General features: G+C 35.6%; 2 protein-coding genes across 2 annotated transcripts in view; one reads left to right on the forward strand and one right to left on the reverse strand.

The window, feature by feature from the left end:
* plekhh2 (pleckstrin homology domain containing, family H (with MyTH4 domain) member 2) overlaps positions 1 to 7,761 on the forward strand; it is a 46,206-nt gene extending 38,445 nt beyond the window's left edge. The window contains exons 23-30 of the mRNA XM_079842196.1: positions 1,440 to 1,595; positions 1,689 to 1,786; positions 1,878 to 2,019; positions 3,247 to 3,392; positions 3,477 to 3,606; positions 5,682 to 5,768; positions 5,867 to 6,016; positions 7,168 to 7,761. Coding sequence (XP_079698322.1) covers positions 1,440 to 1,595; positions 1,689 to 1,786; positions 1,878 to 2,019; positions 3,247 to 3,392; positions 3,477 to 3,606; positions 5,682 to 5,768; positions 5,867 to 6,016; positions 7,168 to 7,353 — 1,095 coding nt within the window. The 3' untranslated portion in view covers positions 7,354 to 7,761. The remainder of the gene's footprint in view (positions 1 to 1,439; positions 1,596 to 1,688; positions 1,787 to 1,877; positions 2,020 to 3,246; positions 3,393 to 3,476; positions 3,607 to 5,681; positions 5,769 to 5,866; positions 6,017 to 7,167) is intronic.
* A 4,214-nt stretch (positions 7,762 to 11,975) lies between these two features.
* Positions 11,976 to 14,974, reverse strand: epcam (epithelial cell adhesion molecule). Its single transcript, XM_079843678.1, has 10 exons — positions 14,741 to 14,974; positions 14,549 to 14,618; positions 14,162 to 14,272; positions 13,634 to 13,892; positions 13,425 to 13,487; positions 13,272 to 13,335; positions 13,096 to 13,194; positions 12,809 to 13,006; positions 12,689 to 12,733; positions 11,976 to 12,601 (listed from the first exon to the last, which is right to left on the reverse strand). The coding sequence occupies exons 2-10, from the start codon at positions 14,607 to 14,609 to the stop codon at positions 12,575 to 12,577; spliced, it is 927 nt and encodes a 308-aa protein (XP_079699804.1). The 5' UTR covers positions 14,610 to 14,618; positions 14,741 to 14,974; the 3' UTR covers positions 11,976 to 12,574.
* Positions 14,975 to 15,273: the final 299 nt, after the last annotated feature.

Below are 15,273 nucleotides of genomic sequence, written 5' to 3' on the forward strand. Positions count from 1 at the left end.
ACGCTTTATGAGGAAGGAACAGTTCATCAAGAAATGAAGATTGATCTGTCATTATTTACTCATCTGGATGTTCTTCTAAATCTTAATGCAGCTCATTTCAATATGAGTGACCAAAAACAGCACTTTAACAGTATTATAAATGTAGTACATTTTATGGGTGTGTTATATTTCAACTTCCAAGCCATCTGAGAAATTCATTCAGAAGGCTTGGAATAGAGAGCATGAGTCATATGTATGACATAAAACTGTTTATCGTGAATTCTGGAACTTGACATGGTCTCTATGAATCATTGTGGGATGTTTCTGTCGCTGGAATGGTAAAGCCTGACTTTAAAAACAACTTCTTGGGTTTCGATATCCAAAGAATGAAAAATATCTCAGTTGCTTTTCAGCATCTACCAAATGCATGACTGTATAGAATACTTTTTTTCAAAAAAGGATTCCCATGGCCAAGTAAAACATTTTTAGTTAATTTTAATTTAATTAAAAGTAATAAATGTTTATTATAGTCAATATATATATATATATATATATATATATATATATATATATATATATATATATATATATATATATATATATATATATATATATATATATATATATATTATTTTTATTTTTTCTAGGCTGAGGAAAACTGTTAAGAGGCTTATTGGAGATAATTCATTCAAAATTACTGATAAACTACTGTTCAAAAGTCTGGAGTAAAAAAACTTTTGTTTTGTTTAAAAACACATTTTATGCTCACCAAGGCTGCATTTATTTAATTAAAAATACAGAAAAAAATGTAATATTGTAAAATGTTAGTACAATTTAAAATGTAAAAAAAAATTCTAAATGTTCTATTTTTTTAAATAATTTTTCAGCATAATTACTCCAGTCTTCAGTGTCACATAATCCTTTCAAAATCATTATAATAGGCTGATTTGCTGCTCAAGAAACATTGCTTATTATTATCAATGTTAAAAACAGTTATTCTGCTTTTTTAACGGTGATATATTTGTTTCAGGATTCTTTGATGAATAGAATTTTCAAATAACAACATTTATTTGGAATATAAACCTTTTATAAGATTATAAATGTCTTTGATTAATTTACATTAATTACAATCTTGCTGAATAAGTATTCATTTCTTAGTATTATTATTAAGTATTTAAATCCTTATTGATCCACACCATCAAATTATAAAATCAAAATAACCATGAAAAACATGAAAAAAATATTGAAATTAATTTTCAAAGTGTGGAAACTCAGTGTGCTCAGGCGTTCTCTTTTTATATTCCATGGAACAAAAATAACAGTTTAGAACATCATGAAGGTGAATAAATAATGTGGGAATTTTCATTTTTGGAATAACTGTTTATTTAAAAATGAAATTTTAAACTATAGGTAATTCACCATCTACCTGTCTAAGCTAACAGTGTGTCTTTGTGTATCAGGTTGTTGGTTTTGATGCTTCATCCACAGTGGAGGAATTTCAGAGTCTGCTGAACCAGGACACTGGCATGAGGAAAACTGGTCAGTCTGGTTTCAGCCTTTATTCTGACGACCCCAATGGAAAAGACCTTGAGCACTGTCTTCAGGGAAACCTGAAGGTCAGACACACACAAACTACACACTCTACTGGACAGTGACTTGTTGTACTTTGTAACCATCTTTATTGTAAAACCAATGTGCTGTGTCCTCAGATCTGTGACATTATTGCAAAATGGGAGCAGGCCTCGAAGGAGCAGCACACAGGCAAATCAGAGAATGCCAGGACGGTGAAGCTCACTTATAAGAACAGGTAGAGTACAGATTCTTAAACAGAACATCAGCAACAAGCCTACACCCATCAGGCTGCAATTTGTGTCTAACCGCTAGTTTGTTTCCCGTAGGTTGTACTTCTCCCAGCAGATGAGAGGAGAGACAGAGAGAGAGCGGTTGCTTCTGGCATACCAAACAAATGAGGAAATTACAGCTGGGCACTTCCCTGTCAACAAAGAGCTTGCTTTAGAAATGGCCGCCCTGCTTGCTCAGGTACATGGTGGTGCTCCTATTATATTACTGGATAAATCTTACATACCTGTCAAGAACATGTTCAGGTCATATTTCACCCCACTTTGTCAATTAATTAAACAGCCCACTACATTTCTTCGACCCCACACCCTCTCTCCAAAACCACGCCTCCAATGGCACGTCAGCCAAACCGATTTCAGCAAACTGAAATGCAGAAAATGACTCTCAGGCACACAGTGGATCTGATTGTCTAGTTTTGCTACTGATCATATCACACTTTTAAATTGTTCACAGAATCTAAGGCCATTTAAGAGGCAGATGTGATTTATCAGGACAGTTATATCTGCAATACATGTCAGGTAGTACAGTTATTCAGATATCAGAACCTATTCCATTTTTGAAAATCTGAAACCAAATGACGAGTTCGTCAAAAAAAATTCTATTGATGACTAAAAAACTTTGACTGGTTTTCACCGCTATTGAATTTACTGCGCCACTGCAAAAGTTGTTTTTGTTTTGAGTTGTGAGTTTACAGTCTGTGTTAAATGTGAAACTGGGGGGTCATAAAATAATACAGGACAACACTGTACATAGACAACATGTCTTTCTGTTGTCCTCATTGGTTGCACATATTAACAAACATACAACACATCCACGTAGTCCGCTATATACCAATAAATGATTGTTATGAACTGGTTCTTTTAATGAATTGTTAAAAAAGACTCCTTCACAGTTACTAAAATAATAATTAATAGAATTGTTTTGTAACCAGAATCTGTCAATTCTGTATGATTCCAATGCCATTCTTATACAAAATAAATCACTTAAAGAAAATTGTCTCATATGCCAATTGGCTTTTTTTATATATTTACTTTTTATATTGTAAAATTTTCATGACAATTAATCAAAACCAATTAAAAAAACAAATTATTGTAATTTGTGTAAACATTATATAGTTAATTTTCACATGCTAAATAATGAATTAATCAAAGTCAAGATAACAAAGAAGGTGTGCACATCCTCAAACCCAAACAGGGCTCAGATGCAGGGCAAAATAAATCACTGAAGCAAAAAACAAAGGGGATTTCCACACACTGATTAAACTGCTCCAATTTATTGCATTGCAACATTTCGACCGATAGGTCTTCGTCAGTTTGCCTGTCATAGTCATAGTTTCAAACATATAATTAATATTGTGTCAATCGATTTCTATATTTTAAGACTTATAATGGGTTTTGTGTTATGCAGGTAGAGTTTGGGGACTTTGAGCGCCCGTTTTCTAGTCCAGGTGGTTCAGGAGCTTCACAGACTAAGTCTAACCAGACACTCAAACAGGTTCTAGAGCGTTTCTACCCGAAGCATTACCGACACACCTGCACTGAGGAACAAATGAGGTATTTATGCCTCCAGTGAAATTAACTCAAATATGAACACAAAGAATTTATTTGTCTTACAAACTGAAATGCATGAATTTTCAGGCAGTTGCTGCAGAAACTCTCTACCCGATGGGCATCTCTGAGGGGGCGGAGTTCATCAGAGTGCATACGAATCTACCTGACAGTGGCTCGGAAGTGGTCATTTTTTGGAGCCAAACTATTTGAGGCTGAGGTGAGTTAAGGCCCGTTCACACCAAGAACGATAACTATAAAGTAGGGCTGTCAAAAGATTGATCGTGATTAATCGCATCCAAAATAAAAGTTTGTGTTTACATAATATATGTGTGTGTACTCTGTTTAATTATTATTTATATATAAATACATACACAAGCATGTATATATTTAAGAAAAAAATATTCTTTTTATATATAAAACATTTATATTTATATATATTATAGATTATATAAATGTATATACAGTATATACATGCAAATATTTCTGAAATATATACATGAATGTGTGTGTATTTATATATAAATAATAATTAACAGAGCACACACATATATTATGTAAACACAAACTTTTATTTTGGATGCGATTAATCGCGATCAATCTTTTGACAGCCCTACTATAAAGATAATGATAAAGTTCTAAAAATCTTTATAAATATAAAAGAATAGCTAAGTTCACACCACAACCATAACAGTAATGGCACAGGGAAACTTTTTTTACCAGCTGATAAACAATAAGAACATTGACAGCCAATCAGATTCCATCCTGCTTTAAAGAGCTTGAGCATTTAAAGTGGCAGACGACAAAACTGCAACATGCGCTTATAATAAACAGAACGATATTGTGCATTGGTGTGGTCGCTGATATAGTTAGCTTTATAGTTGAGTCTCCTTATAAGACTAAAGGGAATGCATACAATTTTTTTCAATATATTGGATTAGTTCACCCAAAAATTTAAATTCTGTCATTAATTACTCACCCTCATGTCGTTCCAAACCTGTAAGACTTTCGTTCATCTTAGAAACACAAAAGAAGATCAGAAACTAAGGACTTTGGGGTGGTACTCGGTGTGTTTCGACCGCAGGAACCGGGGTCTAAATTAAGTTCCGGGTAAAAATGTCCCCCTCAAAACGGCCTTGTTCGCGAGGTAGTACTTTTTCAAAGTTCAGGAAGAGTTAATTTTATTTCAACCTAAAAGTCTGTTGCAGGGCGTGCAGTAAGAGTTGTTTGCAATTCGAATCAACAATGGAGTTAAAAAAATACGACCGATGGGCCGACGACGAGGTTCAGGCTTTATTAAGTTTATTTGCGGAGGGCAAAATCCTGATTGAAGATCGGAGTCATCACGCAGGAGACGGGTTTGTTGAGGATGTCGTGCCGATGGGCCGTCACAGAGGAGAGTCTAGTTGACACAGTCTCAGCAGACACTTCAGGGATGCGTTGATCATGTCTAGCGCAGGTCCACCATCTGATCTGGATACGGCCCGGATCCGGCTGACTACAATAAACCTCGGGATAAACAGAGAGACTAACATTACCGTGGATGCCATTCTTTTTATGATGTAACGATCAGGTGTTATGGAAAGTGTTCCCGGTTCCGGCAGACCTAGTTAATGCAGCCCAACAATCATTTAACTGATTTAAATAATAGAAATGGATAATGTTCTATGTGTATGCCATAATAAAGAGATGTGTTTTTAGTCTAGATTTAAACTCACAGAGTGTGTCTGCTTCCCGAACAATGCTAGGAAGACTGTTCCAGAGTTTAGGTGCTAAATAGGAAAAGGATCGACCACCTGCATTGGATTTTGAACAACAACGGCCAATGGTAAGCTGGCGTTCTGGTGTAGCTCTGACATAACTTGGAAGCGCTGGACTGTATTTACTACGTCAACAGTGTAGAAGACTGACACAGACGTGAAGAAATTGTTGAATAAAGTCGTTATTTTTGTTTGTTTTTTGCGCACAAAAAGTATTCTCGACGCTTCATAAAATTAAGGTTGAACCACTGGAGTCTTGTGGACTATTTTAACAAACTCTTTATTATCGTTTTGGGCCTTGGAAGTGGTAATAAAATTGCAGTCTATGAAGAGGTCAGAGAGCTCTCGGATTTCATCAAAAATATCTTAATTTGTGTTCTGAAGATGAACAAAAGTCTTTCGGGTTTGGAATGACATGAGGGTGAGGAATTAATGACAGAATTTTCATTTTTGGGTGATCCCTATCGCTTAAAATACTCAGAAAAGTGTAAATGCTGTGGAATTATTTCTTAGTAATAGTCTCTTTCTCCTGTAGCCCGTAACTTCATCTCCACAGAAGAATGTCCATGTTTGGCTGGCAGTACATGAAGATGGAGTCAGCATATTGGAGTTTAACTCTATAGTAAGTGAACATATTCTCTTCAGAGCTGCAGAGCAATTTCAAACCAATTCATATTGTTAGTGAAGGGCTAAGATGAGTCTTCCCCTTGTGTCTTCTAGAAAATCCTTGCATCTTACCCTTATAAAAGCATTGTGACATTTGGAGCATGTGGTCTGGACTTTATGCTGGTAGTAGCTCTGAGTTCTGGCACCAACACATCCAAAGATAAGTCTACAGCGAAGCATCTGTTTGCTATGACACCATCTAAGGTAGGTATTGTGTTTTTGGTTAAAAAGAAAAATGTTATTGTGGAAATGACAACTGTGGAACAGTTGTTACTTGTGTAAAAAAAAATAATAATTCATATTAAAAAAAAAACATAGTTTCATAATAAAAAAACAATAAGTATTTTTACACAACATTCAAATGTTCGTGATCAGTTTTTTTATTTTTTATGAATACTTTTATTCAGAAAATATGCATTACACTGATCAAAAGTGACAGTAATGATATTTATAATGTTTCAAAAAATGTCTACTTCAAAAAATGCTGGATAACACTTTATTTTAAGGTGATGTAGTTACATGTTACTACTTGTACTTACTATAGTAATAACAGTAAATTATGCATAATTACAAGTAATTAACCCTAAACCAAACCCTAACTGTAACTCCATAGTAATTACATGTAGTTCATTTATATTACTCAGTACTTATTTGAGTAAGTACAATGGAAGTATGTCAATGAAGTGTAACCAAATGCTGTTTAATTTTCTATTCATTCAAGAAAAAAATCGACATTGATAATTATAAGAAATGTTTTTTGAGCAGCAAATCATCATATCAGAATGATTTCTGAAGGATCATGTGACTGAAGACTGAAGTAATGCCATCGCACGAATAAATTCCATTTTAAAATATATGAAAGTGGAAACAGTTATTTAAATTATTTCACAATTTTACTGTTTGTAATGTTTTTTATTTTTTTTTATTTATTTTTTTTTATCAAATAAATTCAGCCTTAGTGAGCATAAGACATGTCTTTCAAAATTATTAAAACATCTTACTGACCGCACACTTTTAAACGGTAGAGTAGATTACGTAACTGTTTGTTTAGACCGTCATATTTTTAAACATATATTTCATATAAATAAAAGGCATTTGAAAAGTAGCATATAACATGCAGAAATGTATATATTCTCTCTTACACAGAGAGACACACACACACCAAAGTAAACAGAAACACAGGCTGATGAATACTTCTGTTTGCCATTCCTGACCATTACATTTCATACAACTAACATTTCAAATGCCGCTAGAGAATTTAAATGCCACAACAGCAAACAGCAAACATACAGTAAATGCACATTTTACAAAGCGCATCCCACAGCATTTCTCTGCTTCCTTTTTATGTTTTTCAGGTTCGAGACCTGGCGTTGCTCATAGCCAGCTACATTAACTGCACACAACAACAAAAAGCAGCAGTGCACCACCTGTCGGCCCCAGCCCTGCTTCTGGCCCTTTCTGGAGAGATGAAGAACAAGGAATCAAGGAGCAAGTCTCCTCCAGCTGCCTGCAGACCCAGCAAAGCACCCACCCTTCTTTAATATATCACTGGTGGACCATGTGTATCGGTGTTCACTCAGGCTGTATCTCTGTCCACTCCCTGTAAGTTTTAAGCTAGTGGCCAAAACCATCTTTACAATAGACTGAATTATATCAAAGGGAATCTGGAAATGAAATGAGAGACTTATCAATTGAAATAATCTAATATTTGATGTGACTTCCTGTTGGGGCTGAGGGTGACATGGTTAACAGTAGTCCTCAACATAATGATGAGTGAGATCTCATGAACATGTCCAAGTCATGTTCCACTCTAAAATAATATATATATATTTGAAAATTAAGCCTTTTTTATTATTATTTTTTACAATTGTCACTCAGGTTATCATTAACATATTTTTTTCCTAATGTATTTTTGATGTTTTTGATATTCACATTATTCTCAATGGTAATTCTCATTTTGTTCTCACTATAGTAACACTTTACAATAAGGTTTCAAGTTAATGTTTTAAATAACATGAACTAACAATGAACAAAACATTTGTTACAGTATTTATGAATCATTGTTAATGTTAGTTGATAAAAATACAGTTGTTAATTTTTTGTTCATTAATACATATTAGTTAATATTATAAATAATATTATAATTAATATTAGAATAATAAATGCTGTAGAATTATTGTTCATTCTTAATTCATGTTAACTAATGAAACCGTATTGGTAAGTGTTACCATATGGGTAACATAATATGATATTAATAAATATATATATATATATATATATATATATATATATATAGCCAAACGTTTTGGTACGCCTGTCTTTACATGCACGTGAACTTTAATGATATCCCATTCTTAATCTGTTGGGTTTAATATGGAGTTGGCCCATCCTTTGCAGCTATAACAGCTACAAATCTTCTGGGAAGGCTTTCCACAAGGTTTAGGAGTGTGTTAATGGGAATTTTTGTGCACTAGTGTGCAGTCATGTTGGAACAGGAAGGGGCCATCCACTAAGTTGGGAGCATGAAATTGTCCAAAATGATTGGTATGCTGAAGCATTAAGAGTTCCTTTCACTGGAACTAAGGGGCCAAGCCCAACCCCTGAAAAACAACCCCGCACCATAATACCCCCTCCACCAAACTTTACACTTGGCACAATGTAGTCAGGCAAGTACCATTCTCCAGGCAACCGCCAAACACCGACTCATCCATCGAATTTCCAGACAGAGAAGCATGATTTGTCACTCCAGAGAACATTGCTCTAGAGTCCAGTGACGGCATGCTTTACACCACTGCATCTGATGCTTTGCATTGCACTTGGTGATGTTAAGCTTGGATGCAGCTGCTCGGCCATTGAAACCCATACCATGAAGCTCTCTACGCACTGTTCTTGAGCTAATCTGAAGGCCACACAAAGTTCTGTGGAGGTCTGTAGCTATTGACTCTGGCGACTTCTGCGCACTGTGTGCCTCAGCATGCGCTGACCCCGCTCTGTTATTTTACGTGGCCTACCACTAGTTGCTATTGTTCCCAATTGCTTACACTTTGTTATAATACCACTAACAATTGACCATGGAATATTTAGTAGTGAGGAAATTTCACAAATGGACTTATTGCACAGGTGGCAACCTTTCACGGTACCACGCTTGAATTCACTGAGTTCCTGAGAGCGACCCATTCTTTCACAAATGTTTGTAGAAGCAGTCTGCATGCCTAGGTGCATGATTTTATACACCTATGGCCATGGAAGTGATTGGAACAACTGAATTCTATTTTTGCTTTTTTGAATCCAATCCGATTTTTATTTGTAATGCAACTTTGCGTGGAAATGTGCAAATAACCTTTTTTTTGTTTTTAAATAATTGTTTTATTTGGGGATTAAAAATGGCCAGAAAGTTTCATGAGATTCATCTAAGTACACTTTTGTCATTCTAATACTTCTAAAACTGTATAGGACATTCAACGCGATAAGAACCTTTTCTAGTTTTCAGGCTCTAGCAATAATCTAATTTCAAAGAAATATATAAACTCGAAACGCTAACTAAACACATTTTCGTACATTCAAAAGGTACAGTATATGTAGGCTGTACATTGTTCAGGCATGTTTTGTCTTACTGGAATTTACTTAAATGAAACTGGAAGTAAATTTTAATTTCAGAATGAATAATACTACAGTTATGTATCCTGCCAGTCTGAATCTCACCTCATCTTTGCATGTTTAAGCTTGCCGTGAAAGAATATATGGTTTTATGATAAAGCAGGAAGTGTATTAAGACGGAAGACGTGGTTTTTGATGAAAGAACCCAGCATGGAGTCATAGAATGGCTGCGGTATTTTAGAAAGTATGTACCGGTGTACTAAACGGGGTGTGAGATTCATAAAAATATATTTTTTATAAAGCCAAAGCATTATATTTCATCAATGAACAAGGGACACTATGACAGATAATGTCTCAGTAAATTGTATTTATTTATTTCAAAAGTGTATTTTCTATCACTATTATCTATTATGCAATTTTAAATAAAAGCCCTTACTCAAAGAAAATAAAATTGGATCTGTTTTTAAAAAAGAACTTCATCATAGGTTATATTAATACAAACCATTCCATTCCAAGTTTGTGGTCATTATTATTTTGTGAAAGAAATTTATGAAAGAAGTCTCTGCTCACGTAGTCCGCATTTATTTGATCAAAGTAAAAACAGTAATATTGTGAAATATTATTACCATTTAAAATAAAATAAAATACCAACATTACTTTAATCTCCAATGTAACACATTTAGATTAAAAAAATGTGCAATGGTTTCAACAAAAATATGAAGCAGCACAAATGTTTCAGTCAGCATATTAGAATTATTTTCCTTCAAAAATAATTCTAATATGCTGACTGAAACATTTGTGCTGCTTCATATTTTTGTTGAAACCATTGTACATTTTTTTCAGGATTTTTTAAAGAATAGAAAGTTAGAACTGCTTTTATTTGAAATAGAATCTTCTGTATGTCTTTACTGTCACTTTTGATCAATTCCATTTTTTCTTTCGGGATGAGAATATTTAAGTATTTAAAAAAATGTCAGACCCTAAATGTGTTAGTGTGTCTACTGTATATAATGCATACATTTCAGGAAATCAAGACAGCTACAGGTCACCTAATTATTATGTGCATGCTATGATCTCATTTTCTCAACATATCAATGAGAGATTCATCTAAAATGTTTGTACAGAACATGAATGATTGTTTGGCTTCTCGTCATCAGTATTTGTAATCCCAAATGTTTGTTCTGACTTGTTGCCTCAGTTGGTTGCCACACTTACTATTTCCCAAACCAGTGGAATAAAAAAGGTATTTTCCCCATGTCACATCTTACTTCTTGGCATCTGTTTTTCTTTGTGTTCTACTAGCAGACTTCATTCTTCACTTCATTACACTGAATCAAATCCTTTTTTTCCCTTTTTTTTAAATTACTTTGGTATCTTAAATCATTTACCCTTCAATTCAAACAAGTTTTATCATCCTCTACCCTATTCTTAAAGCAGGAATACTGAGTCAAGTGTGACCTAGTGTGCATGTTATCTAATACTTGAAAATATTTAAGATGGTACTTGAAAACTATTTAAGATGGACGACTACTACACTCCAAAGCCAAGGATGTAACAAAATGTTACTGCACTACATTTGATCATAACCAAATTATGTGCCTTTTAAGTATCGTCGATAATGTGAACCGAAACAGGTGAGGAGTGAACCATCCTCACGAAAATGTCCCTCCCTACTGTGACCCACACTCATCTGACAGGCTTTGTTATTTAATCCCTCCTTTTCTACCATGGAAACACAAACTGACTCCCAACTCAGGTGTGAGCACGGTTGGGGGAGGGCAACGTGATCCACCTAAACCTGTCTAAACTAGTTTGAGAAACAAATGCTCAAAGCTCTTCTGGGAAAAATACTGGGGAACTAGAATTGAAAGCAAGGGAGTGTCAGGCAAGCTTTTGTGTGAAGATTTCTCTTAAAATAACAAGTCAGATTTACTTCTGACTTTGGATTTTTGGCACAAATCATACATCAACGTCTTTGCTATTATTGTACACATTTGTAACCTAACATTACTAAGCAAGTGTGGGAAAGCTTTTCATTACTAATATTGGTCATTCATTAATGTACCTGTTAAAGCCTTACTAACTCAACCAGAACAGAATTTGAGTAAAGACAGCTTCCTGGTTCACAAAAGAAGATTGAGGCCTTTGTTAGTCACACATTTGCATAAGTCATACCACAACGATATAGGAACATTGTGGCCTGAAACTTGAGCAACAGGTCTGACCAGTATTTCAAAAAAAGCTCAATGCAGAGCTCTCCCGTGGGTTTAATTATTAGTCCTTCTCTGCAAATGGTCAGCAGCTTTAAGTTAATAAACAGCCCCTTGTTCTAAATTCTGAAAGAAACCAACCTTCATACAAAGGCAGGACAGACACTTTAGGCCATGTATCATTTAAAACTTACATATTTATTTTTAAAGTAAAAGCAGGCCCTGAAATTTGTAAACTAAATGTATCTGACTTCCGCTGCCATCTGCTTCCAGCTATTAGTTCATTATGCAGCTTGACGTTGTAAACTTGTATTTGTTATACATATTGTAATTATAAAAACACTGGTTTGTTTCTTGGTCTTGCCATTTATTGCAGTTATTTACCAATTACCGGAAAAAAAAAAAGGGATACCTTTCCTAAATCAAACCGTGTCAAGTGTTCTTGATGTAAAACTAGCCCCTAAAACAAGTTACCATGACTTGGATTTGAATAAGATTTAATTCTGTGATGGATCTCATTTGACAAACAGGTGCAGTTCAGCTTGCCCTGGGCTGAAAATGACAAATTTTGGTTGTTTAAAAATATATATATTAAGAGTTGTGGTAGGACTGTCCTCTTCATTAAGGCCAATACAGATGCCAATCTGAATATGGCAGATAATCAGGAATATGGTACATTTATAAAAACAAAACAATGACATTTAACAAATTTTATTAAAAATTTACAAGTCACACAAACTGTACAATGTTAAAATGTTGATCCAATTGAAAATGAGCCCTCATTAAATAGCAAAATGTAACAGTGACATCACTTAAAAACAAGAGTACCCAGCATGTAATCGACACAACTTCCTGAATATGAAAGTGTCACATGCAACATACACAACAGGTCTATGCTTCAGCATGGGGCACGTCCCAGTGTCAGATTCAAGTACATGGGACATCATTAATAGCTTTAAGACATGGTCTCCAACTCTCTGGGCTGCAAGAGAAGGAAATGTGTTAACAGAAGCTTGCTCCCTTTTGGGAAAGTAGCAGAGTTTGGATAATGAAATAAATGAAAACTAACCTGTGCTTTAGCGTAATGGGCCTTCTGTCGTCGTGCAAGATAGAACTAAGAGAACAACAACAATAGTTAGACAACATACACGTACATAAATGCATCTACATAGTCTACATGCACACTTACCAGAACAAGAAGTCCTGCAAGCACAATCAAGCTGACCACCACAATGACAGCAATGATGCCACCAGTCAACTTCTGCATGGTGAAGGTGGGCGCCTTTTCGTCTACATAGTACACCAGGATACTTTCCATGGTCACTTTTGATCCCTCAACACTGAGCTCAAATGGTAGTTCATTATGAAACAGGGGCTTAACTTTGATCTATGAAAGACAGATGAGAGCACACACATACACGTTACAAAATATTAAACCAAGCATTTATAAAAAAGAAAAAAAAAAAAGAGACTAACATCCTTCTCCATGTAGTAGGTCATGAGGGACAGGTCTGGAAGAGCTTGTCCAATAGTCTTTTTGACATCCACAACAATGAGACGGCCATCTTTGTCATACTGAAGATGAAAGGGGGTGGGGGGTTAGGTACTGTACAACAAATTGAGGGGTTGCATTACAATGGTTAAGGTCTTACCTGAACCTCAGACACAAATTGCTTCTCCAACTTGTAGCGTGTCAGCAAAGCATTCTCAATTCCACTACAAAAACAGTAATAAATTATCAAAAACAACACTTCAAAAAGCAGGGCTTCATATTCCACATGGTCTAGAAAAAAAACATTACATACGTCCTCAATTTGGCAGCATCGAGAGGTGATGCTTCTTTATGCTTCATTTCCAGGCGAACCCAACTAGACGGGAGAAGGGGGAAAAAAAATCATTGTCAGGCCATCAAGTTGCACATCCTTCCACAAATACAATACGGACCACACCTTATACTAGGCGTGTCCGTCAGAAGTGTCCTGTTAACATGCTTTGCTAATACAAGTGCACTCACTATGTCTCCACAGGCTCACACTTGATGTTCTTGTCTCCTTTGTCACTTCTACGTACACCAGCACTGTTGACACACCAGCACACATCAGTGTTGTTACACTGGACAGCCTTGAACTTCCCATCACTCTCACACTCTGGGTTATAGATGCCATCATTGTCCACAAAGGCAGACTCTACTGGCTTCCCACCAATTGATCTTGTGCTCAGGTTTTTGCTGGCCCGGTACAGCTCCGCTTTCATGAGGAAGCATTTGGGAACCACTGTGGGGAGGATAGAAAAACACTTAATATACTTCATGAGAACACGATTAAACCTTCCTGGTTGGTCTCAGCAAGGCAAGTTGGTGCTAATTTAGGTGGGGTTTCCAAAGCCCCTCTAAAACCACACTGAAAAACCAAAAGCCAGTAAACCAGGCTAGTTTAGACCTTTTTTCATACAGCCCAAGTTATACACTTAGGAAGGGATGTCAAACTACCCAAAAAACATTAGTTTAAAAACAATTCAAGAGCAAATTTAAAGGAAAACTCACACTTTGTACAATCAATAGGCTGTTTGAAGGCGTCAGTAAACTGAAGAGTGCACTGGCATGGGGTTCCATCACATCTCCCCCATTTCATAGTATCACAAATACCTGAAGCACCTGTTGGATTAAAATAAAGATAATGATAGTTTAAATGTTCTAAACTTTTTTTTGGTAGATAAAACCAATTTTAAATGTATAAAGTAGCAAAGTAGCGTTAAGCCCCCTCCCCCCACACAGAACCACACCCAGGATCTCTTTGTTGTTTTGTTTGTCTTCCAACTAACAAGTTGATAAAACAAGAAGTAAACAATTTAACCCGATTTATATGCACTATGTAAGTGTACATTTAAGTCTTTTTTTTTTTTTTAAATAAAAAAAAATTAGCCTACTTACAATCTGGAGCGACCACATCCACTAACACCACAACAAACAAGGCGATTAAAACCTTCATCATGGGTATGAACTGAAAAACAGAAACCAACAATCTCGGCGTTAGAAGTCACTCCGTACGAGGAACTGATGTGTAGGCATATGTTAATACCCAGAATGCGCCATTTTATCACTAAAACGCGGAGGTCTTCTTACCAAAACAACTCTGCTAAGCTTGAAAACCGAACAAAATCCAACCAAGGTGAGTAACTCCGCTTAATAGACTGTTAGACTTTGAGCTTTATAAAGAATAGATCCAGCAGGTATCCTCTCTCTCTCTCTCTCTCTCTCTCTCTCGCTACCCCGCCAAACGACTGATGTAAACGCGCTGCAGGTGACAAATTATGTATACCTGTTTGAGGTGTACCTGCAACGACGTCAGGTGTAAGTGGGCGGAAATAACTCTTAACAGACTCACCTTTTTTCCGCCCATGACCATATTTGGACACTTGACGCATCGAGAATAAACGCAAAACGTCCTTTCTCCATTTTGGAAATGTAAAGCACCAACAAAGATTTTCGGTTGAAACTCGACACATGCAAACTCTGATACCCATCAGGTGAAACTGCTGCATTGCTGCAGGGTGTAGCTTAGCCTATGACCAAGGGTACTGAAGTGAAACACAAGATGACTAACACACTAGCACTTAGGCTACAGATGTAAGGCAAGTTTATTTATGTGTATAATA

This window comes from Gobio gobio (assembly GCF_949357685.1).
Source record: "Gobio gobio genome assembly, chromosome: 18".
In the NCBI taxonomy this organism is placed as follows: Eukaryota; Metazoa; Chordata; class Actinopteri; order Cypriniformes; family Gobionidae; genus Gobio; species Gobio gobio.